Source organism: the organism of the source record quoted next, unplaced genomic scaffold, assembly GCF_019419815.1.
Source record: "Pyrus x bretschneideri cultivar Hongxiangsu unplaced genomic scaffold, Pyrus_bretschneideri_v1 Contig61, whole genome shotgun sequence".
NCBI classification, from domain to species: Eukaryota; Viridiplantae; Streptophyta; class Magnoliopsida; order Rosales; family Rosaceae; genus Pyrus; species Pyrus x bretschneideri.
The window spans coordinates 1,473,987-1,499,861 of NW_025999800.1; the positions used below are offsets into that span (position 1 = coordinate 1,473,987).

Below are 25,875 nucleotides of genomic sequence, written 5' to 3' on the forward strand. Positions count from 1 at the left end.
TCTTCAATTCCCTCAACTCAACTGGTGCCATTCGGTAGGGTGCCAAGTAAATAGGGTTGGTACCTAGAAGTAAATCAATGGTGAACTCGATTTCCCTCACAGGTGGTAACCCTGGCCAATCCTATGGAAAACATTGGTGAATTCATTCACCACTGGCACATTCCTAGGACATAAAGAAAGTTCATCTCGTGTGACAACATGAGCTAAGAATCCTACACAACCTTTATGTAGTAACTTCGTCGTCTGGATGAGAGAAATAATGTTATTTTGTAGGATTTGTCGCTCACCCTGAAATGTGATCGCTGGTTGTCCAGGCTGATCAAATGTCACCATTTTCTCGATGCAGTCAACATAAGCATTATGCCTAGATAGCCAATCCATTCCCAGAATGATATCGAACTGTACAAGCTCGAATGGAATTAAATTGGCCTCTAAGAATTCCCATTTAACACTAATAAGGCAATCCCTATACTTCCACTATGCACAAAACAAATCTCCGGGGGCAATTGTATGTGCATATCATATCCGAGCGAAGTAGGTTGCGAGTTAACAACCCGTGCAAATTGTAGAGATATGAAAAAAATAAGTAGCACCCGAATCAATCAGAACCTGAACTAAATTACCAAAAGCACGTAACGTACCAGTAATGACTCGAGGGTCTTGTTCCGCCTCCTGCTGAGTTATGGCGTTGATACACTCATGGGCCTTATGTCCAGGACCACTGTTATGACCACCATGAGTCCTAATACCCTGAGTGTTACGGCTCGCTCGATTCCCCTAAGACCAACTGCCTGAAGCTACTCTTGAAAATTGCAGTTGTCTCTGAGTAGAAACCTGAGTACTCAGATTACCACTACCGCCATAACACTAAGTGCTCGAATTATTACTCCCACCGTAGTTAGAACCAGGAGTAAAATCATTAAATGAAGGTGCAGTGCCACAGTTACGAGCGATGTGTCCAAAGCCGCCACACCTGTAGCACTCATCCATATTAGTGGCATAATCACCCCGATGACGTTTACCACAATGCTCACAAGCTGTAACTGTCGGATTAAAATGGCTGAAGGATCGCCTCGCCGACTCACTGCCTGATCCCTCACTAGATGATCCCGAACCCTGACCTTGTCGTTTGAACAACTAAAAGTGTCTAGGGCCTAAGGAATTAAAAGAAGTAGGCTGCTCCCTCATACTCTGGGATAAAAAACCACGACCCCATTGATTCTAGTTCCAAGGCCTGTTCTAGTTTTGTGGTTAACCTTGATTCTAGTGTTGATCCCCTTGAAGTCTGTTCCACTGGTACTGCTCAACTTTCAAGGCCGCCTCAATCATATCCTTATAAGATACATACCAATGTGGTGCCAATAACTCACAGATGTCATCATTCATAGCAATCTCCAGCTATATCATCATCTAGTGAGAATTATCATAAACCATAGGGTGGTGTCTCGCCAAATGCCGAAAAGTGTTATCAAACTCTATGATAGTCAGGTCGCCTTGGCGAAAGTTAGGAATTCTTGTCTCTTCCTCAACTGATACTCTGGACTAAAAAGTGTTCGCTGAAGAGTCTCCTGACCGTAAGCCAAGTTATAAAAAGGTTATGTGGGCAGGAGTCCTTCACTGACTTCCACCAAAGTCTCGCTTGCCTCTGAAGGAAATAACCAGCGATACTCGCCCACTTACCCACTGGGCACTTCATACCCCCAAGCGTATCCTCTATTTTCTCAAGCCAATCCTCAGCCTCCTCACATGCACCAACTACTCTTAACTCAATAACGTCGTGGCTATGAGTAATTTCCATACAAGTACGAGTCAGCCCGCTATGACTAGGAAAAGCATTTCGCAAAGTGAAGGTCAACTGCTGAATTCCTCCCGTTAGACTAGAACGAGGTTGCTGAGGCATATTCGACACATTCCCATAAGAAGGATCCATGATTCTGATAAGAGGCAAAGAAGATTTAGAAAGACGAAAGATTGTGGCCACAAGAGGGATTATGATTACCAAATGGAAGAATGAAGTCCTAAGTATGCTCTGATACCAATCTCACACACCCTGATCCCAATGTCCAGGGGACAGTAGGATGGCCACATACTGGCCGGCACCCGAGGGTGATGCAAGCTATTTAATGAATGCATATGCCAAGAATATGTGAAACATGCATATAAATTTCACACAACTATGCAAGTAATATTCAAAATACAACTTTTCCGAATTATAAGAATATTAAACTGCTAACAATGAATTAGTGACAATGCATGAAATGTTCAGAGCATACTACTAAAACAGATTACAAGCGGAAGGTAATACAGAAGTGCCATTACAAGTGATGTCAAATGTAAACGAGATGACACAAGGATCACTGGTAGGAGAAGTTCTCGTAGCTCGGATTGTAAGCCTCATTTCTAAGTCCTGAGCGGGCGCAAAACAAACATGAGTGAGCCAAGTTGATATATAAGTAGTACGAACATAAATATTCCACAAAGTACTAACCCCCTCAAAGTTTATGAAAACTAGTAGCATATTAAGTGATAGGTTTTCCGAAAACCCAAGCATGCCATAAAACCTTTCATAAAACATATATCATATATAATATGCTAAATAATGGTATCAGTATCGCTTGAAGGCAGAACATTGCCCGTAGGCAGAGCATCGCCCGTAGGCAGAACATTGCCCGAGGGTATTTTGGAGATCTAGTACTAAACGAGTTGTGTTTTTCGTTTTCATTTCATATACGTTATTAACAGATCGTGTCATGTCAAGCTCGTTATCTTAACGTGTTCTTAAAAATTGACCCGATAACGACATAATACTCACTTTCTGATTTGGCCTAATAAAAAAAATGTCACATGTTCTTTGGTTTTTAAAGCACAAGAAAAATTAATAACATGTCAATCCTTTACTAGAGCAATAACATGTGTAAAAAAATATTGGACAAAATTAAAAGATGAGTACACGCTTATGAGTACCCAAGTATTATCCTTAAAAGTAAAGGATATCATTTGCAAAAGTTTTGCAGGTTATTGATGCATGAATTATACGCACACAAATTAAACCCTCTTTTTGACAATTGTAGTAAGTATATAAGTAGGGATCGTTCTGGACTGGGGATTAGGAGGGATTGTTAATCACTTGGATTTGACTCAAAAACGTAAAAACAAGTTTAAAACTCTATACTAGACTCAAAGAATGCAAAACTCAAAATAAGATAGATTAAGACTAAGACTTAAACAAAATATGGGGGGGGGATTGAGGTTTGGACGAGATTAAACTAAAATGGATAGATTGCAAAGAAAACAAATTGTAAATACGAATTTGACGGAAATGAATGGATGGGAAGCTAGCTAAGGGGTTCATCTCCACACATGTTATACTTGCATACAAAACGATTTCTAAATGCTTTTCAATAAACCATGAATTCTCAACACCCCGGGTTAATTAAGTCCGCTTAAATTAACCGTCAAGTTTTCCTTAAGTTAATGAATTGGATGATTGCATACGACAACCCAAAGCATTCCCCACAAGTTCCCTACATGAATTGCATAATAGAGATACAAGCAAGAATCATTAAGTTCTTTGAAAACTATAAGTGTTGACGAGGCATTCGTTACTATGATTGCATGAAACTTATGCCAAGAATTTATTTAACGCGATTGTTTATAAGCAACCTCCAATACTTGTGAATATAAGTTCATAACTATTAGGTGAAACTCACTTATATTCTAGCGTCATATTCATGCATGAAAATTAAGCGTGCACTCTCAATAAACATACATAAATAGGTTATCAATCAAACAGTTAAACAAATTGAATTCACAACTTATGAAACGTAATTAGAAGTAATAAAATCATATTGCAAGCATAAACATATATTTTGAATCCCCCCCTAGCTAAGGGGGGGGTTTAGTTCCTCATACGTACAAAACAAAGAGAATTGAAATTAAACATTGAAATCGAGGAAAAGAAAACACCTAAAAATTCCAACAACTCAAACTTGAATTGTATGAACGTTTAGGCCCTTCTCCTCCTCTTTGTTGTAGTACAAGGTCTAGGGATAGTTGGTTTGGGGGGATGGAAGTGTGGAATGGAGTGGGGAGTGATGGAAATGGAAGAGGAGTGGTGTTTGGATTATAAGGGAGACTCACGGCATGGAATGGGGAAGTGTTTGTGTTGTGGTATGTACAATGGAATGAGGTGTCTTGAATGACAAATGAATGAAGTGTGTGTGGTTTATATAGGGAGAGAAATGGGTGAATGTGCATGTGGCTGCAAGGTGTGAATGATTATGGGTGCATGTGGGTGAAATAATTAAGGGAATGCATGTGCAAAATAGCTAGGAAAAGTTGTGGAAATCTGGAAATGCATAAGGGGTACACGTCAAGACTTGTTGTTGGTGCTGGAATTGCATGTGTGTGCATGTGAAAGCTGCCAAGATGGGGGAAAATATGGAAAATGGAAGTGTGATGCACGGCTAAGGGATTAATGGGATAGAAATGGGAGTGAATGTGGCTTAATGATGAATATGGAAAGCTGGAAAGCATGTGGCAAGGTGTGTAGGTGCTGGAATTGTTGGTGAATGCACGGCAAAGGGGTAGAATTGGCTGCTAGGATGGATATGTAATGCACGGCAATGGAGATGTTGTTGGTGTGTGAATGCATGTGTTGAATTGGTGGTGCAATGATGAAAGAATAAGTGCATGTGGCTGAATTGAATGAATGCAAAGTGAATGAATAATGAAATGTGAAAGCATGACCAAGGTTGTAGTTTAGGGTGAATGGTGTGTACGGTTTTTGGGAGAGAATGTGTGTTGGATGCAAGTGTTGAATTGTGGTGCAATGATGAATGATTTAAAGAATGGGAAAGCATGTGGATTAAAAAGGAATATGGAAGTGAATAAATCAGAATAGGGCTGCAAGGTTAAGGGGCTAGGGTTTAAGTACATAGAATGGGCCTAAAATAGGGTGGTTTGCATGGCAAGGGAAGGGGAGAAGGGATAAGCCACGGCAAGGTTATGTAATTGGGCTAGGGCCATTGTTTTGTGTCCTAAAGTGCCTCAATTTCGTCCAACACCTTGGCTCCAAACATAAGCTATCCATCCTTAGCCCAAAAGTGCTCCAAAAGGCTTCAAAATGCACTTCTTTGCTCCTTAACCCCTTAGAACCTGAAAACACACAAAAGAAGCATAAAGGACTAAAATAACTAAAGAAACATAACGTAAATGCACAAGAACAAGTCATTTAAGTCGCATGAATATGCTCCTATCAGTTATTTGAATAGAGTGAAGCTAGGAGACCACATATTTATACCATGTCACATAATCTAGCAAATGTTTCATACAATCATTAGCCAATGAAATGAATTTATTAACTAACATGTCAAGTACACAACAGTTGCTACATTAGATAGTACATCAATGTGATACCAAATATGATTTCCGTAACATTTATCATTTGGATATTAGGATATTTTTGTTATATGTTGGATTAAAAATATTCTAACAAACACTTTTTATGGAAGGTGCGGTGCGAGAGGGATGCATGCATTTTAACTTCTCATCATTATTTTATCTCTATATAGACACACAAGAAAGTCCTTATTTGAAAAGAGTCTTCTTAGCATTTCTCTACCAAGTAATAGTATTATGTGATTTACCAACCAATTAGTCTATTAGGCAACGACTAGATGCATGTTAGGCTGTTAGCCAATAGAAAATATCCAACTACATGTTTTTGTGCAATCGTCTTTTTAGAGAGGACTAGGCAATGCTGCCCGCGCGTTGCAGCGGGATTGAAAAGTATGTTGGTTACCATGCTTGAAAAACGGAGAGAGTGCAAGAAAACAGCAAGATAAATGTAGATATACAAAAGATTGGGACCATTTACCATACTTCGTTGTTTTCACCCAATTCTAAATTGGGACCAGCATTTGTATACAAAAGATCAGAAAATGCTAGACTATGTACATGCAAAAAATATTGACCAACCTAAAATACACATTCTGGACAACATTTACACAGAAAGCATTGGAAAATGCTGGCCTATGTACATGCCCAGAATATTGATCAACCTAGATAACAAATTGGGACCAGCATTTGCATAAAAAATATTACAAAATGCTGGGCTATGTACATGCAAAAAATATTGTCTACACTGTTTGATGCATATTGATTAAAGGAGCGATAATAACATCAATTCAAAAGGAAGATTCAGAGTTCTTTCTGCAACAAATGGACAAGAGAAAGTTGATAACCGCCTTTTGCATGATCTGAAAAATACGATAAAACCAAGTGTTGTTTCAAGTAAGAAAATAGAGAAAGACAATCAGATAAAAGTATGTGGTATGTATTTTTTTTGTATAAGATAGAAACAGATAAAATGCTCTGGAGGAAAATTAAACAAACAATATTATATCAATTCGAAATAAAGTATATGCTAAGAACGCTAAATTTCGACTGAAGTGAGTTGGATGGAAAATGCTTAAATAATTGGAAAGTGAAAATAGATGTGTTTGATTTGTGTACAAACAAATTAACACTTGCAGAACAAGTAAGCATTAAAGGTAGTTACCTAGTCTTTTTTGGAGGGACCGGAATATGTTTTTGCAGCAGCCGGAGACGATATATTTTTCAACAACTTGATAGGAACTTCATCACTGTCTTAAATTTGTGACAAAAGCTGGCAAACATGAGTATACGATAGTTTAAAGATTGCACATTGCCAAAAATAAAAAAAAATAAAAAAATTATTAACTGAGGAACGACCTTTGTTCAGGACTGGCAAAAAGACATCTTCTGGCTGATTCTCTATTTCTTTTGAATGACTGGGCACTTGTGTCACGCATAGAAGTAGAAGATAAAACTGTGATTGACGACACTGCGATATCTCTTAGCAAGTTCTGTGGAGTTGCTGGTTCTATGGTTGAATCTTCAGAAACATTGTAAATCAAGACATTGTTCGTGTTCAACATGCTCTTCCTGGTTCCAAACCACAAATGAAAAATTTTCTTCTGCCCTATCAATCTCAGAAATTCGCTGGGCAAGTGGTGTTGATCGACCAGTCTTTGATTCATCACCAAGTCTTTACAACTTGTGCCAAAGAGTTTCTCACGAGATTTACCAATAATCAAAGCGTTCATAAAATCATTGCAAAAATAAATAAAGGAAAGCAAAACCAGACGGATAAATCCCATCAATGAGAAGGACTCCCAATCCAACACACCATCCTTGACTTCAAAGGTTCTTCTACAATACCCAAGTAAACAGAGATATTTGTGGCACTAATAAGTAGAGTGATTAGCATAGTTACATATGTGGCCTCAAGCCAACCTTATTTTCATTTTGGAAAGTTGGCGAGGGATGAGAAGTGTTATGTTTCTTTGATTATTTGCCTTATGTTTGAGGGACTTTCAAAATTTCAGGGCATTTTATTCTAAATTGTGAAAAATGCACTACAAGAACATTATCAATAAATTACTCAGTCAATATAAAAACACTAGAAATGCACTATAAAGACACTGACCAAAGGACTTTCAAAATGACACCTTGGTTATTTGAAAGTTTTCTCAAATTTATTGCATCTAATCATTTCAAGTCCTTCCATCTTATTTTTGTACGCAATACATTCTTAACGACTTTGGCCTAAATTCTTGCAATACACCCTTTAGTAACATGTCTCACAATCTATATTCGTCCTATAATATTGTAATTTTAGTCATCTAATAAGAAAATAAAGAATAAAAAATATAGCCGGCAAAAATAGATTTTTATTTTATGTTATATTTTCAGTTTGAATAAGTATAATTTCACTGATTTCCAAATAGGTAAATCTTGCTTCCTCATCTGATCGATACACAATTTGTATTATACATAATTTCAAGAACTGGCATTTATGCTTATTAAATGATGCTGCATGCAAGAGCTAAACAATACAGAAAGCCTAATTAGGCTTTGGAAGGCAATGGAACCCGCTTGCGGTGTTCTGCAAAAGCCCACAGTGGGTAGATGTTTCTATAAGCTGCATAATGTAGCATGCAGTTCTTCATGAACACTCCAATGATTTTCTGCCATATATAATTAGTGATTGGATGTTATAAAACGTTGCAAGTAAAATTTGAGCATACGTACGCAACACGATATGTTATTGTGTTTCATCTTTTTTACTGGTCAAGCTTCCAATGCAAGTGATGTTAGGGAAATATTTTTGGTTGGAATAGATGTTAGGGTAACCAAGATACCTGCTGAGGAAAATCACCATTTTCCAGCTGAGAGTTTATTATCAACTTTGCTGCACGATGAAGAGGTGTGGGGTCTCTTTCCGCCTGTCCTGCATGAATCAAACTGTTGATTTTCAAGGAATGAATTGTATCTTATTCATTCATCGTCTCTAGTTACAAGAACAACAAAACATATATAGAGGAACCTATAGAAAACTAAGAGGAAAGCTACGGAAACAATGGAGAGTTGAGACCCCTCCATGACACCTCCACCTAACTTAAACCACTAATTAATCCTTACAATGATGATGAGGTCTCCACTCTACCTAACTAAACATCATCAAGGCTTGCATTATGCCTAAAGTAGATATTAAACTAAGATGCACTAAAGCATCACTTAAGTTTTAGCCGAAAGTTTGAATCCATGCATTAGCTAGCTTTCCATTATTCTATTCTTCCATGATACTCCATGATGCTTCCATCTCTTAGGAACCCTACTTCCAACCCTACTTCAAATAAACAACCATCCAATACTCCCCTTCAAGCTGGATCCAGAAGGTTGATGGATCCAAGCTTGGAGAGGAGTCTTTGAAACTGATGAGAGGCCAGAGGTTTGGTGAATATATCGGCCAGCTGATCGGAGCTTTTTACATAATGTGTCTGAATCACCTGCGACTGTACTTGTTCACGAACATAGTGACAGTCGACTTCAATGTGCTTCGTCCTCTCGTGAAAGACTGGATTTAATGCTATGTGCATAGCAGCCTGGTTGTCACAAAATAAGGTCATTGGTTGAGTCGTGAACACACCTAAGTCACATAGAAGTCCTTTTAGCCATATCAGCTCACACGCGGTTGAGGCCATTGCACGATATTTAGCTTCGGCACTTGATCTTGCGATGACAGTTTGTTTTTTGCTCTTCCATGTGACCAAATTTCCACTGACAAAGGTACAGTAACCAGTGGTGGACTTGTGATCGATGGCATTTCCTGCCCAATCTGCATCGCAGTACCCCATGATTTGAGTGTTGTCATTCTTCGTCATGAGGATGCCACGACCAATGGACCCTTTTAAGTAACGTAAGATCCTTTTTACAAGGTTCAAATGCTCGATGGTGGGGGAATGCATGAATTGACTGGCTATACTCACTGAATATGAGATGTCAGGTCTGGTGATCGTTAGGTAAATCAGCTTACCGACAAGCCTCTGATAGGAGCTGATATCCGAGAGTGGTCTGCCTCCCAAGTCAAGTTTGAGCTTGCTATCGAGAGGAGTAAGTGCAGGCTTAGCATCGCTCATATTAGCATCCTTGAGTAGGTCCATGACGTATTTTCGTTGATTAAGAAATAGTCCCTTGTGAGAAGATGCCATTTCGATTCCAAGAAAATACTTCAGCACCCCAAGATCTTTAATCGCAAATCTTTGTTGAAGTGACTTTTTGAGTGTGGAGATCTCTGCAGCATTATCACCTGTAATTATTAAGTCATCCATGTATATCAACACAACTAATTTGCTTGCAGCTCCCGTGCGAACAAATAATGATGAATCTGCATTACTCCTTTTGAAACCAACACTATGAAGAACTGAACTTAGTTTTGCATACCAAGCACGAGGCGATTGCTTCAATCCATAAATCGACTTATGCAACTTACACACCAAATCAGGCTCCTGGCTTTGAGGGTGTCCTGGTGGCAATCTCATATAGACCTCTTCTTCAAGATCACCATGTAGAAAGGCGTTCTTTACGTCCATTTGGTACATGGACCAACCCTTATTGACGGCAACAGACAATAGGACCCTAACTGAGTTCATTTTTGCAACAGGAGCAAATGTTTCTTTGTAATCTACCTCAAATGTTTGAGTGAATCCTCGAGCCACCAGCCTGGCTTTATGTCTTTCAATTGAACCATCAGAATTAAACTTGATCTTATAGATCCATTTGCAGCCCACTGCCCTTTTTCCTTTTGGAAGTTTGGTGATGCTCCAGGTGTTATGTTGGTCCAGTGCTTTGAGTTCATCTCGCATTGCTTCTTTCCACACAACTTGGTTATTAGCCTCATGAAAGTTTTGAGGCTCACTGTGACTTGAAATGGTATTAAGAAAAGCAGCATGAGATGGAGTCACCTTTTGATACGACACGCAATTGGAGATTGGATACCTCGGTTTATATGTGACAAAATCTTGAAGTCTTGTGGGAGGTTGTCTATCACGCCGAGGGTTGCGTCGAGGTACTGGGAGAGTTGTCTCATCCTCGTTCAAATTATCAGCCACACTTTGAAGATTTTCTTGGTTGCCGCTATTATCATCATCCACAGAACCATCAGGATGAGTGCCTTCATTGTTGACTTCAGTGAATGGTGTAGGAGATTCATCATTGTTGTCATGGTTAGAACCTCTTTCGTTTAAAACATCTGGAGTGCTGATTTCATCTGGAGTGCTGATTCTAGGTAGAGGAAGCAGATCAAAGATACACTCCCCCTGACCTGTGGCTTCAAGTGACTTGCTAAAAAAAGGGTTAGCTTCATGGAATCGAACATCTTTGGATACAATGATTTTTCTCAGTTGGGGATCATAGCACTTATATCCTTTTTGTGTTGATGAATAACCAAGAAAAATGCATTTGAGAGCTCTAGGGTCCAATTTATCTCGATGGTGTGACTGAACATGAACAAAACAGACACAACCAAAGGTTCTAAGATGTGAGAGGTCGATTTTTCTTCCTTTCATGACTTCAAGGGGAGATTTAAACCCCAAGACTCGGCTAGGAAGTCTATTGATGATGTACACAGCCGCCATGGCTCCTTGGGACCAAAATCTCTTTGGTACATTCATGTGTAACATTAATGCTCTTGTTTTTTCCAGTATGTCACGATTTTTCCTTTCGGCTACACCATTTTGTTGAGGTGTGCCAACACAGCTTGTTTGATGCATGATACCATGATTGCTCAAATATTGTGACATGAGATGGGACGTGTATTCGATGCCATTGTCAGATCTTAAAGTTTGAATTTGAGAAGAAAAATGGTTCTTAACAAGGTTGTGAAAATCCTTAAATACTTCCATCACTTCACTCTTAGACTTTAAAAGGTACAACCAAGTGGCTCTAGAGAAATCATCAACAAAGATCACATAATACTTATAACCATCAAAAGATTCAAACGTTGGTCCCCATACATCTGAGTGAACTAGTTCGAAAACTTTACTAGTCCTAGATAAGGATAGGTTAAAAGGCAATCTAGTGTCCTTAGACAAATGACAGGTTGCACACGAAATTAAATCATTCCCTAAATTTGGAAACAAAGATGACAAAACAGGTTGAGAAGGATGAGCTAGACGTTGATGCCACAATTGACTATCTTGGGATGGATTTGACTTGGCTTGAAATCCCCTGGGACTGCTCTTTGATATGTAATAGAGACCATCTAGATAAAACCCTTCACCAATCGTCTTCTTGGTGAGACAATCCTGAAAAATGACATTGTGAGGAGAGAATATGGCTAAACAATTCAAGGTATTGATGATTTTTCTCACAGATAGAAGTTGAAATGGAAAAGAAGGAACATATAAGGCTACTGACTCAATTTTGTTCGACATTAAGTGGATATTTCCCTTGCCTAAAACCTTGGAACTCTCACCATTGGCAGTTGAGACTTGACAAGGTTGCGAAAATTTTTCAAACTTTTGAAACTTAGAAACATGATTGGTCATATGATCTGTGGCACCCGAATCAACAATCCAAAAATCATGCAACATATTTACATATAGAGCAGTTTTGAAAGCAGTCATGATACCTTGCATGTCATCTCGAGACATGTGTTGTGTGTCTGTCAAAAAACCAACGAACTTGCCTAGCAAAGCTGTTGAGTTTCCATCTTCAAAAACAACCGTTTGATCACTCTTAACCTCTTCTTTCTTGCTTTGAAGATATGCTGCAAACTCATTTATGAGTGCAGTCGGATTTGCTGTGAAGCTCTTGAGTGCGTCAGACCCATGTGAGGTTGAGGTAGATGCATTGTTGGCTCTGTGTGGTGCACGGTTCAGTCTTTGTGAGCCCTTGTTATCCTTCATGAACTCTGGCTTTAATTCTGGATGTAAAATCCAGCATGTCTCCTTAACATGGCCAGTATAGTTGCAATGTTGGCACTTCAAGTATGGATTCTTCACTTTGTATTTTCTTTCGTTGGTTAGGTAAGACCTTGCTTCAGTTACATTGGTCTTTGTGCCAATGTTCATGACTTTCCTTCGTACTTCTTCACGTTGGATTGTTGCACATACACTGGTGAAGGAAGGTAGTTCGGGGTTCATGAGTATGTGGCTTCGTAGGTCTTCGTATCCTGAATCGAGGCTTGACAAGAGTTGGAATATCTTGTCTTCTTCTGCCCTTTTCAGTAGCACGGACGCTTCAGTTGTATGAGGCCGATACATTTCCAACTCATTCCACATGCTCTTCATGCTGCCAAGAAGTTGAACAAATGGCTTTCCTTCTTGTTGCAGGTTAGAAATGTCCTTCTTTAGTTGAAACACACGTGCAGCATTGTTTTGACTGCCATACATCTCCTTGACTGTCTCCCATAGCTCGAATGATGATTCAGAATAACTGAATATTTCAGCTAGTTTACGCTCCATGGAATTTAGGAGCCATGACATAACTAGCTGATCCTTGCAAAGCCAATTTTCATATGTTGGTGAGGAAGCATCAGGAACTTCGATGCTTCCATTTATGAACCCTAGCTTGGACCTTCCACCTAGAGCAAGGCTCACTGCTCTCGACCAAGGTAAGTAATTAAACTCATTTAACAAGACTGAGCTTAACCTTTGATTTGGATTGACATCCACCTCAAACATATTTCCGGAAGAAAGAACCGGTGAACTTTCAGCATCTGACCTAAGAGGATTGTCTTCAGCCATCTTGAGGATTGATCACGTTCGGATGAAGCAGAAGCAGGTTATTTTTCCTGCTCTGATACCATGTTGATTTTCAAGGAATGAATTGTTCCATTATTCTATTCTTCCATGATACTCCATGATGCTTCCAACTCTTAGGAACCCTACTTCCAACCCTACTTCAAATAAACAACCATCCAATACAAACCCAACATAGCCCAAGCTGTGTGTACTAAATTTGATCGGTTTCCTTCAAGAGGAACGCACTCATGCATCACCCACCACAGATTGAAATATTTTAGTCTAAGACAATGAGATTAACTAAGAGACTTGGAGCTAGCTTCAAACATAATCCACCACCCATATTTTACCTTTTATGGACATGAAAGGTAGCTCTCTCCCCAACCACCGTTCTCTTTCTGGATTGCGAGTAGAAAATTACTAGCCTTGCGTATAACTGCACGGTTGTTGAAAGTCTTGCCAGCAGCTGTCAACCCTCCAAGAGCAAACCAGGTACCATACTCCCCAGTTCCCGTACCTGTGCAAATGTTTCTTAACTAAGTTGTTTCTCTGCTATAGTTGTTAATCAAAGAAACTGTGTATAATCAAATTTTTATTCAATAATATGATATATATACCATGAACCATATTCCATTTATATATTTTCAAGGTACTGTGCAGCGTTGGTAATAAATTGATCCATCTCTTTCTTCCTAAGGCCGGCGTACAACTTCTTAAACAAAACTAAAGCCCGAATAGCAGATGAGGTGCCTTCAACATATTCATGCTCAACAACAATGTCTGCGAAGAATTCCGTGGGATTCAACATCCGGGGAAAGAAAAAAAAAAGAAGTGAGAATGTCCAGTAAGTATATACTAATTAATAATGCCTTCAAAAACTTTAGTTTCTTACGCATCTAACTAAGTTCGACAAGATTACTCCAGTTCTTTAAAATTCTTACTTCTAACCATTCTGCTGCTCCAGCTGGTTCCCAGGCTGCTAATGTTACACCCCACCCCCGAATTATAGTGTAATTTCATAAATCCCCTAAAAAGTTTATGAAATGTCCAATTTGGTCCCCTATCTTAACCAAATCCGGACCCTCTATCTAGATTTCCAAACTCCCTCAAGCTGCCACGTGGCAGCACTCCCCAATTCCCCACTTCTCTCTCTTTCCCCCACCCCGAGGCCTCACTCTCTCACCCTCACTTTCAACTCTCTTTCTCTCTGCACTCACTCTCCCTCTCTCGAGACCCTCACCTCTCGCTCTCGGACTATTTCCCGATCGGCACACACACACAAGCAGCCACCATCACAATCACACCACCATCAACACCCGGTCGTCTCTCTCTCTCTCTCTCTCGTCGCTGCAAGGCGTGGCGAAGCCCAGAAAACACTTCGGCGAGTTTCCTCGTCTTCCCGACTCGGTAAGCCTCGGGTTTTCCCTCTCTCCGTTTTAGATTGATGCTTGGATGCGATTATTGAACGTTATACTCGTGGTCAAGGTTTTCAGAAAAATGGCTCGGAAAGGAAGCCCAGTTTTCCGGTGAGCCGTGGGTGTGTGAGCTTAAACCCGACCACCTCAGGCCCTTCCATGGTGAATCGAAGGTGAGAAAACACTTCCCCTCACCTTGCACGTCCTTTTTGTGCCTAGATCGGACCCTAGAACTAAGTGTCGCCGTCGGCCGGAGCTGGGGAAGCTCTTTGCCCCTCCGTCGAAATCCAGGCCCTTTAGGCCGTTCTAAACCCTCGGGCCTTAGGCCCGTTCGAAAACCCAACCCAAAACCCTTTTTAAATTATTTTGTTTTTATTTCCTTAAAACCCAAATACAAGCTGGCCAGGCCTAAAAGCCCAGCCCAATTGGAAACCTTGTGAACCCAGGCCCATGTGAGCAAACCAAGGCTTCAAGCCCTTAGAGTTAGGCCTTCGGGCCATGTGAGAACCAGGGCCTTCGGCCCGCTTACCTAAAACCCTAAACCCTTGGGCCTTAGAATCCAGGCCCTAAACCCGGTCCAACCCGAAGTCTAGATCCGTTTGACCTGGTCCGACCCGGACCTGTAACCTGTTAACACTGACCGTTGACTTTGACTTTGAGGTTGATGTTTCGGGTTTCGTCCAAAATTCCTCCTAAGCTAATTTCAACATCCTAAATCCATTTTGCAACATCCGTTTTTTCAAATTAAGTCGTTTGAGTGGAATTTGACTAAACATGCCCTTTATGTGCAGAGGTGAAATTAATAGCGGCGTTCCGATATTCTTTTTGGCACGGATTTGCACCAACGATATATGATGAGTGGATCTCTTCTAAAATGCATGTTTTAATAGCAGAAATGCATGCATGAATAAAACATGATTTAATTATTACATTTTATAAAACGTTTTATGAGATAATATGTTTACTGAAGCTATTTTGAATTATTATTATTTTTTCTATATCCTATGTTCTTTATGGGATATTTGATGAATGACGATATAATATTTAGATCATGTTTAGAACATCTCTTTATAGTATAAATGATGGATGATATTATACTATGAAGCTGCTTTTCAATATATGTATGTTCAATGGATTTGTACTTACCTAGTGGTCCCAATTCCGCTATGGGACAAGGGATAGATTTTAGTCCGTCCCGGATGATGGTTACGGTGTTGGACCCATCCTCTTATTCATTCAATTTTATATTATTTCTTTTTAGTATTTTAGTTAGTTGTATGTTTTGAACACATTCTTAAAATGCATATTCATTATAATTTAAATTTATAAGTCTTATCTATCCTTTGTTTTCAGCTTTTGCACTCAATAAATGGTATTTGTCACCCTCCGATGTCGGCCAACACGTGCCTATCCTGGTATTCATGGAATATCGAGATCGGGGCGTGTCAGCTAAACCACCAGTCTTACTCTACAATGAACAATAAAATGAGATTTGTAATGAGTAGAGAGACCTAATAGACCGTGCGGTGAAGAACAAATGTCTTGAAATGCTACAAGTTTTTGAAGGTTTTTAAAGTAAGGTAGCATGCATTAGGTCCAAAATTTGATTACGCAGGGAAACAAAATGCAACTCATACTCGTATATATGACTGACTGACATAATAGTTGTACCTGTAGGGAAATTAGGACATTGACAGCATCGTATATAACTGCTCAGGTTCCATTTTTTCACCAACCAGCTCCGGTGGCATCATCGATAAAAGCAGGCAACACCGTACAGGGGATTATGGTGAAAAAAATGGAAATAGCATTTAAGGTGGATAACTAAGTTGAAGTATTTGTTACCTTTAAACCCTCTGCATTGCAATCAGAAACTTGCCATCCATGGTCTTGATCAGAGAAAGTCCACAATCGTTTGGAAATGTGGCGGTGCGTGATTTTGAAGTCACCCGATGGATTGTCCTTAACCATTACAATTCGATTACAAAAAAATCACTAGTGAAAGAACAAATTAATCAATGCACATATACATTTCACCAAAAAAAAAAAAAAAAAAAAAAAAAAAAAAAAAAAAAACAAAAACAAGAAAGTTTAGTTGACTAAATAAAAGACGAACCTGAGATTTCTTGACGAAGTCATGTCCTCTAGCGAGCGTGGGTGCACAGATTGGAAGCAAGCAAAGCTTGAATGGCAAAACCAGTATCCCACTGTTGACCGCCAAAACTCTGCATGTATTAAGAAAGAGGTGTTCATCCATTTCCTCCCTGAACTTGTGACCATTAGCCAATTTTCCCCCCTCAACTTTAATTTTGGCCAATTTCCCCCCCCCTTCAATTCTCATAATTAGTCAATTTCCCCCCTCAACTCTTATAATTAGTCAATTTGCACCATACTGTTAATTTTTCAATTTGATCATAATTAAACAAGTGTGTGTAAGAAACTAAATAAGATGTATGTTAATCATGTTCCTATATCTTTATCCTATTACAAGTAGATTAAAATTTAGAATTTTACAATTTATCATAGATAGTATTATTAGTCATAATAAATCGGTATGGAGTAATTTTATTTGATTTTTGACCATACAAAATTAATAACGAAAAGGATTGATGTGTAAATTTTTGTATGTGAATACAATTTTCATTATAAACATGAAAGCTAAGTTCAAGTAAATTGAGGAGAATCGAGCTTTAGTGAAAAAATGGTTAGTCTATTCATAATTTTCGACTCCTTATTAAAAATAACCCATTTTATTGAAATAGGTCTAATCCATGAGCTTAGGATTATTATTTCTTCTTCTACATGCTTTAAACCCGATTCATAACTTTTTCTTATAATCAACTCATATCACATACTAACTGTATTATGTTTTTGTACATTTTACCCTATATTATGCGGGTGAGTTTATGTTAATTTTAGTACTTTGTTGGAAGTTATTAGAAAGATTGAAAATTAAAAAAAGAATAGATGAAAAATTTAAAAATAAAAAAAATTAACAGTAGAGTGCAAATTGACTAATTTTGAGAGTTGAGGGGGGAAATTGGCCAAATTAAAGTTGAGGGGGAAAATTGACTAATTATGAGAGTTGAGGGGGAAAATTGGCCAAAATTAAAGTTGAGGGGGGAAATTGGCCAATGGTCACAAGTTCATGGGGAAAATTGATGAATACCTCATTAAGAAAATGTATCACCTTATATGTTTTCCAATGATTTAGAAGAGTAAACTTTTTAAACAGAAAAAAGGGTAAACAACAATTCATCGTATCATGTACAGTATTAACAAAATGTGTACTAACTCGCATCTTCATCCCATCCTCGGCAACCCATAAATAATCTGGTATCCTGGCAAGATGCTTTTTAAAATAATCCCCATTTGGATCTTCAGCCCAACAAGCCAGCATGCATAAGACCTTTACCACACATCCAATTGTAATGTTTCTGCTGTTTTCATCTTCGTAATGAATATGCTCCATTGTTGCTTCGAGAGAATCAGCTTGTTAAATGGCCAGCGAGTAAGAAGAGGCTCCGTACATATGCAAGGATGAGGGTAGTAGATGTCCTCCTGCATGCAAATTAGTGCAATCAGTTTATGTACCTAAACAAGAAAACATTAACTAATTAGATATCTTAATCAAGTTAAACTCACTTTAGCGCAGTGATGACGCACTCCCTCCAGTTGATTTCGTCACAAGGTTGAGCATAGAGTTCTTCCCTTAATTGTAGTATGAGAGGTGTGATTGGACCAACAAATCTTTTCCCATATAAATAGGACATGGGCATGTAAACCATCCTACAGTAGCACAACATTTTTGCTGCATTTGCATGATGTAGAAGAGATTAAAAAACAGACTATATATAGGTAGAGAGAGACTAATTAAATCTATCAACATGTGAAATATTGAATTATTTGTATTTGTGGAGTCCGGAATTGTGCTAACCTGGATGCATAGGAAGAAATGAAGACAGAGTCTAAAACTCTGGGGGCATTGGGTTGCTTCCGGACCACTCAAACACACCAAGGGCCCGTTTGTTTGACAGGATTAAGGAGGACTGGACTGGAATGGACTATAGTCTCTTGTTTGGTCTGCTGCAGGATTAGGTTTAATGACCTTAGGTGGGACTCGCTCGGATTATACACCTCCTTACGAGGTCTTAACGAGGATCCCCAATTTCGGGCGGACTCGTAAGCCCAGAGAAAATCGTGAGAGAGTGACTTCCTGCTTCACTCCTACCCGCTTCGTCCTCCCATCTACCTCTTCCTCGCATCCCACAACCCATTTCAAACCCAGATCCTGCCAAATCCGAAACAAAAAAGCAACAAAATTTCCCAAGGTTCCCTTTTCAGAACCAGATCCAACTCCCAAAATTTAAATCCAGATAACCCAGAAAACCAAAAAAGAATTTGCAGTGGGATGAGCTTGAAATTTTCACCCAGAAAACCCAAACCAAATCCAACCCTCATCTTCTACCTTCGAGCCAATCACACATGCACCTCGCCTCCTTCAATCTCTTTCTTGCTATGTGTTTTGACTTTTAGATTTGCAACCGATTTTGTGAGAGGAAGTGAAAAGGCACGAGGCAGGAGGTGGAGAGGAATGAAGAAGCATAGAGGATTTGCTTTGGAAATATCAGTCTGTTCTTCAAAAAATAAAGGTTGTTCTTCTAAAATAAAAGTAAAGGCAGCAAATGAAACATTAATTAGGTTTTTAGAAGTTAAATAACTACAAATAATATTTTAATATTTGTTGTTTTGTTGTTTTGTTGTTTTTGAACGCAAAAGTAAATAAATAATAATAAAAAATAATTAGTCTGTAGTTTAGTCCGATACTACACCAAACGCTTCACTAAGCTAGTCTAGTTTAGTCTAGTCTAAGCCAGTCCAACTTAATCCCTGAAGCTAGTCCAGTCCGAGATAGTCCAGTGCAACAAACGCACCCCAAGGTTCTTAAATAGCACCAGAACAGCAGCAACTAGTCGCATTATACTTCCAACGAAAGAAAGCCTCATTGCATGGATAGAGTAAATGCAATTTAGACACACACTGTCAAATATGGCTCGATCACTCTTCAATATACTGAAATAGTTAGGGTTATAAGTGATTTGGTGTACTGTATGTAAAGTCATATTAATCTAGAGTTAAAAAGGAGGAACTCTACCTTTAGAAGATATAACAGTAGTATTTAATTCTATAGTTTACTGAATCTTTCTCCACAGAAAACAAATGCTAAAAGTTTAAAACAATTATTTGATTATGTATCAATGTATGCATTGGATACATATGGTATAATTTGCACCACTACACTTGAAGTTAAATATGACATATAACATCTATCTTTTCCTTTTAGATTGCAACTCTAATCCAGACAAATCCTATTACATATAATAATAGGGGCCCACAACTATTATAGTGTATCAATAATTATGTTATCTAACATTATTGAAAGTTATACGATCTTTATACGTTGTCGATATTGCCCCGCCATCAATAGTAAATATTCCAAATATTTCAACCATACATTGCATAGATAAGGTATCAATATGTTGATGATTTGCTATAGTTATAGTGAAATTTAAGAACAACAGTTTACTGAAGCCTAATAAAAGCAGTTGGTCTTAGTGCTGCAGATAGGCATACCGAAAGCCAAGTTTTACCCCAAGAGGGGATGTGGGTAACACTGCCATGATCAAGAATCCACTATCTAGCTCTTGCACAAGCATTGTCTTGGCCACCATTAGGTCCTTCTCCAAGAATACACATACAAATATAGTTGAGAGCTGTGCAGAACATGGTGCTATGTCCTCCAATGTGTAATCCCCAACCACCATCTTGGTTCTGAAATATCCAACACATTAATTAGCATTATTATTCAGTATTTTCTTTTATACAAGCGGGACTTACTTCGAATGCAGAAGTGAAAACTCTTGGCCAACTTAACTGCAACCCTTGTTAGTAGTTTAACACAAATAAGCACATTTTGAAAAATTATAATTTGATCCAATTTGTGTGGAAAAAATATCAAACATATATAATGTACCTGATGATTGTATATGTAATGCATAATTTCTTTTTGGTGTTCTACATGGAACATAGTATTAAGATGCTCTGTAATGTAAGTGCACATGACCTGCAAATTTTGAATAAAAATTGAAAAAAATAATTACCAAAATTCCCAAAAATTAAAATTTAGGTAAAAACTCGAGAAAATATGCTATTTATTTTTAAGCCCCAAAACGGGAACATGGGATTGCAAATAAAGTATTTTCATAGTTGGTTTAAAAATGGAAAAGGTTATGGCTTGAAAACAGATAGCACGAAGGTTTTGGATTTGTTTGATAAAAAGAGTTGTTATTTGGGGCTAGCAACCAGCAAGACAAATGCTGATATCATAGGTTTACGATCATCCTACGGGTTGCACATTTTTGAAAGTTGACATGAGGTTTATACTTAGTCAAAGAGACAAACCTAAATTATTCCTTTCAATTTTTGAAAGTCGACAACATTTTTTTTTTCCTTCCATGTACATTGGGTAATGCTAAAGAGATCATATATTTAAACTATATTTTGTAAATCATATGACATGTTCATTGATGACTATATTATTTCTTAAATGTTGATTAATATTCACATCACATGATTTTTAGGCTAAAAATTAATTTACCTAACATTGCTCATATACATTGGGTTCAAAACACGACCTCATAAACTTTTAAGAAGTTGGAGTAAATTTATCCCTTAATATAAGAGTTTTAACGAAACACGCCAAGTACTATTCATTTTTAACGAAAAATCACTTTTTTACCTTTTCCTGGTACTTTTTATTACATCTTTAGTTGTCATTTTTCATTAAAATTAAAGTTTTTTTTTTTGAACTTTTCGTTAGTTTTCCCTTTTTTTATTTTTTTTATTAGCACATTACAAATTGTTGAATACACTCTACTCAATATTTAATGATAGATCCCACATCGCCCAGGAGAATGGATCCTCTATGCTATATGTACATGCCCACCTCCATATAGCACGAGACATTTTGAGAGCTCACTGGCTTCAGGGTTTTGTAGGAACTTCGAAGTTAAGCGAGTTTGCATGAGAGCAATCCCAGGATGGGTGACCCCCTAGGAAGTTCTCGTGTGAGTTCCCATAAAAAAAAAACCTTGAGGGTGTGGTAGGGGTCCAAAGCGAACAATATCGTGCTACGATGGAGTCGAACTAAGGATGTGGTGGGGGCCCGGGTCGGAATGTGACATTTAATGTTTAATGAATTGTATAAAATGACTATTCATGCCTTAAAAAGTTAGGAAAAAAACAATTATTTTCTTCCTACACCCCAAATCATTTAAAAAGATTTTGATTTTTTTTTCCGTTATTTCCGTTATTGCTTATTTTAGTTATTGTTAATTTAATTTGTATTATGTCTCTTGATCAACTGAAATGCATTATTCATGAATTAAAGACTACGGCCGATATGGGTTTTGATGAACTCCTCGAACCGAAGTGATTTTTCACAGTATTGGAAAAGAAGAAGCAACAAATAAAGAATACAGTAGTCAAAACTGATATTTGGAGGTTGCAAATGTTTGTTTCCCTTCTCTCTTTTTTCACAAAGTTTTATTAGAGATTGCAAATGTGCTGAAGACAGACTTTAAATTATTTTTTGGGGACAAGATGAAGAACTTGATGTGGATTTTGGTGTGGGGTGTATGGAATGTGTGGTGTGTGAGGGTAATTTTGATTTGTAAGTGGGGTGTATTAAGATAATATTTAGTTAAAAAGTAAGTCTAAAATATTTGTAGTATGTGGGACATATTCAATAATATGTCAAGTGCTAAGAAAACAATCCAATATAAATGCGAGATTACAATGTATGAGAAAATAGAAATTAAATACTCACCAAAGGAGGAAGAAAAAACAACGGGCCGGTATTTGTAGCAGTCCAATGGCCATCACTAGCCTGCAAAGTTGAAAAGAAGTGGGGAAACCTTCTAAATGAAGCTGTGGCTTTCCATGTGTGATTTCCTCTCCATCCTCAACTTTAAATGAGAGAATTGTCTGTTTCAGGTTCTTCTCCCTTAAGAACTGCTAGTTAGTGAACACAGAATTAAAAGCAAATCTAATGAGAGGACTGAAGTGATGGTTAAAAAATTGGAGACTTTAGATGCGGTTCCTAACTATCAATGTTTATTGGCTGAAATCTTGTTCGTTTTCAGTTTTTTACAAAGTCCTTGACATTAATGTGATAATGTATTTCTATGTAAGTTATTATATTTTTTTTAATTAAAAAATTAAAATTCATAGTTGTTTGTATTAATGAGTTTTTAAATAAAACCCATAATTTGTGGGATTAAATATATTAAAAGATAAAGTATACTCTCCAATATATTGTATATAGAAACATGAGTACAATCATCAAAACTAACCAAAAAATTATTGTACCAAAACATGGGTAAATTTTTCAAAACCACGGAAAAAAAAAGTTATTAGGCTTAATAACATTATTAAATTTCTTTGATTAAACTTGACAATGATACATTCTTAAATCAAAGAAATAGAATGTACCCATATAAGTTTAAAAAATGGATTAAAAAAAACTTGGATGTATTTTATATTGAAAAATGGGTACATTTTATATATTTAAAAATGATAGATTTTACATATAACAAATTGATATATTTAAGAATGGGTATATTTAAGATTTATATATATATATATATTATATGAATGGATAGATTTTGTCACATCCCGGCCCGGGGCGGATCACTTCCCAGGCCCGCTCCACCACCGTAGCACGATATTGTCCGCTTTGGGCTTACCATTCCCTCACGGTTTTATTTTTGGGAACTCACGAGCAACTTCCCAGTGGGTCACCCATCATGGGATTGCTCTAGCCCCCTTCTCGCTTAACTTCGGAGTTCCTACGGAACCCGAAGCCAGTAAGCTCCCAAAAGGCCTCGTGCTAGGTAGGGATGGGAATATACATTTAAGGATCACTCCCTTGGGCGATGTGGGATGTCACAATCCACCCCCCTTAGGGGCCCGACGTCCTCGTTGGCACACCACAACCAGGGTTAGGCTCTGATACCAAATTGTCACATCCCGGCCCGGGGCTGATCACTTCCCGACCCCACTCCACCACCGTAGCAAGATACTGTCCGCTTTGGGCTTACCATTCCCTCATGGTTTTATTTTTGGGAACTCACGAGCAACTTCCTAGTGGGTCACCCATCATAGGATTGCTCTAGCCCCCTTCTCGCTTAACTTCAGAGTTCCTACGGAACCCGAAGCCAGTGAGCTCCCAAAAGGCCTCGTGCTAGGTAGGGATGAGAATATACATTTAAGGATCACTCCCTTGGGCGATGTGGGATGTCATAGATTTAAATTTAAAAAATTAAAAATCTTAATTAATGGACACAAACTTATTCTAATTTATTTTTTTATTTTGAAAATGTTTTTTTTTTTTTTTTAACAATAGGCTAAACTTCATAATAGACTAGTAATAATGTGGTTCAAATTCATTTTTAGCAATAATTGAACCTAAGACCTCTCATTTATAAGTAAAGAGGAATATTGTTAGATTGTAGTACTAGGTGGCGAAAATGATTTGAATTGAAACTTAATTAGGAGTTTAATAAGGGTGTGAGTATAAAACCCTAAAATCAATTCATAGTTTTTATTTTAAAAGATTATATAACTTACATGTAAATTCACAAGATCTCAGTCAATGAACATTAGTAATTAATGACCGAATACTAATTTTCCTTTAAAAAATTTATGATAAGATGTTATTACTAATTAAATTTTAATAAACCCTAAAAATTTATTGGTGTTGCCCATTAGATAGGAAAATGAAAACTTGCAAGTACTAGAAACAAGACAGACAAAAAGTTCTATTTTTTATTTTTATTATGTTAATACTATTATTATTATTATTATTATTATTATTATTATTAAAACTAGGGCTAGAAAAAATTCCTAAAAATCCCAAAAATTTCAGTACACATCCCGAACCATTTGGTATGGGAATTGATCTCACCATTTGACTTGTTCAATAATCCCGAACTGAACCAAAGTTAGAATATTGAGTTTAAACCCATATCTCACACTCTCTTTGCGTCTCATTCAACTCTTGAAGCAGCCACTAAGCCACCCCTCTCTCTATCAACCCTCCAACCTTTTTAGTCTTTCACATTGAGCTTGAAACTCTCTGCCCACCCAGTCGAGTTTGAACCTTCACTCTGTCTTTCTCTGTCTTTCTCTCTCTCTCGCAACCTTCACTCTCTCTCTCTCTCGACCTTCACTCACTCTTCACTGATTCACTGTGTGTGTGTGTCTGTAGATTGTGTATGTGTGTGAATTGCTTTCATACCAAATTGAAGTTAAGAATTGGTGTGCACTGTGTAGATTTGGAACAAGCAAAGTTGCAACATGGAAGTGCAAGCTATTTTTAATTGAATTGTGAAAATATTTCAGGAATTCTGACCCATCCCGAAAGACCGATAATATTTTGAGAATACCGAAATTTTGGTTCGGGATTGGTGTTCAAATTCCTGAAAATTTTCTATTTGGGATTCGGGATCCCATTTTCGATTTGGGATTCCATATCGAACCACCCCTAAATACAACTTTTTGTGCACCCGCCAACCAAAGCTCCTTAATTTCAAGTCAAACTGGACTGCCCCTCAGCCCAATAGCTCGAATGGGCTAGAGCCACTTTGGCATGCAATTGGGTTGCAATTGTAGCCAGTCCACAGGGCAAATGTCCATGCTGAAGCTACTCTAATAAGATCGAGAGGAGTCGAAGGCCCAGTGTAAAACCTGCAAACCAAATACTAAGGATAATGCTAGTGGTTAAATAAAGAGATATTAGCCGGACTTTAAAAATAACAATCCTTTATAAAACCAAGGAAGAAAATACACTTGGGTAAAGTTTGAGAATCCCACTATTGCACGAACTGCATTTGGGGAGCACTGAGCAGGGACGCATTTCATGGAACATATCACTTCCTGGAAAAATGTGGCATGGGAAAAGTAAATCCCAACGCGAAGTAGTAGGGGTGAAAGTTTATAGCTTTCTTCCTAGCAGAGGCACCCTCGCCACATGGTTCATGGCTACTATCATCTTTCACCCGCTTAACGCGAACCTTTGACAGAATCGCATGCTTGTACACCTTAAGAAAATCCCGAAACAGCTCGTCGAAATTGATCTTGACGTGTGCATCTTTGAAGTAACCCACTTTGCCGGAAAAACCACCTTGACAGTACAAAGGTAGAGGATATTTGTCACTTTTGCAGTCGGAGGAAGGCATTTTAAGGTCTATGCAAAAAGTATAAGGAAAAATATTTAGAAGGTAACT

General features: G+C 38.0%; 1 protein-coding gene and 1 pseudogene across 3 annotated transcripts; one reads left to right on the forward strand and one right to left on the reverse strand.

Annotated features, from left to right (window-relative positions):
• Nucleotides 1-7,856: 7,856 nt before the first annotated feature.
• LOC103935926 lies at nucleotides 7,857-25,827 on the reverse strand (annotated as a pseudogene).
• LOC103935916 lies at nucleotides 14,141-16,314 on the forward strand. 3 transcript variants are annotated; one of them, XM_048572446.1, is made up of 3 exons: nucleotides 14,141-14,519; nucleotides 14,598-14,700; nucleotides 15,881-16,314. In XM_048572446.1, the coding sequence occupies exons 1-3, from the start codon at nucleotides 14,156-14,158 to the stop codon at nucleotides 15,894-15,896; spliced, it is 483 nt and encodes a 160-aa protein (XP_048428403.1). In that variant the 5' UTR covers nucleotides 14,141-14,155; the 3' UTR covers nucleotides 15,897-16,314. The 3 variants fall into 3 exon arrangements, with proteins under 3 accessions (XP_048428403.1, XP_048428402.1, XP_048428404.1); XM_048572445.1 differs by lacking the exon at nucleotides 15,881-16,314 and adding an exon at nucleotides 15,319-15,866; XM_048572447.1 differs by lacking the exon at nucleotides 15,881-16,314 and adding an exon at nucleotides 15,319-15,866 and having other exon boundaries at nucleotides 14,606-14,700.
• Nucleotides 25,828-25,875: the final 48 nt, after the last annotated feature.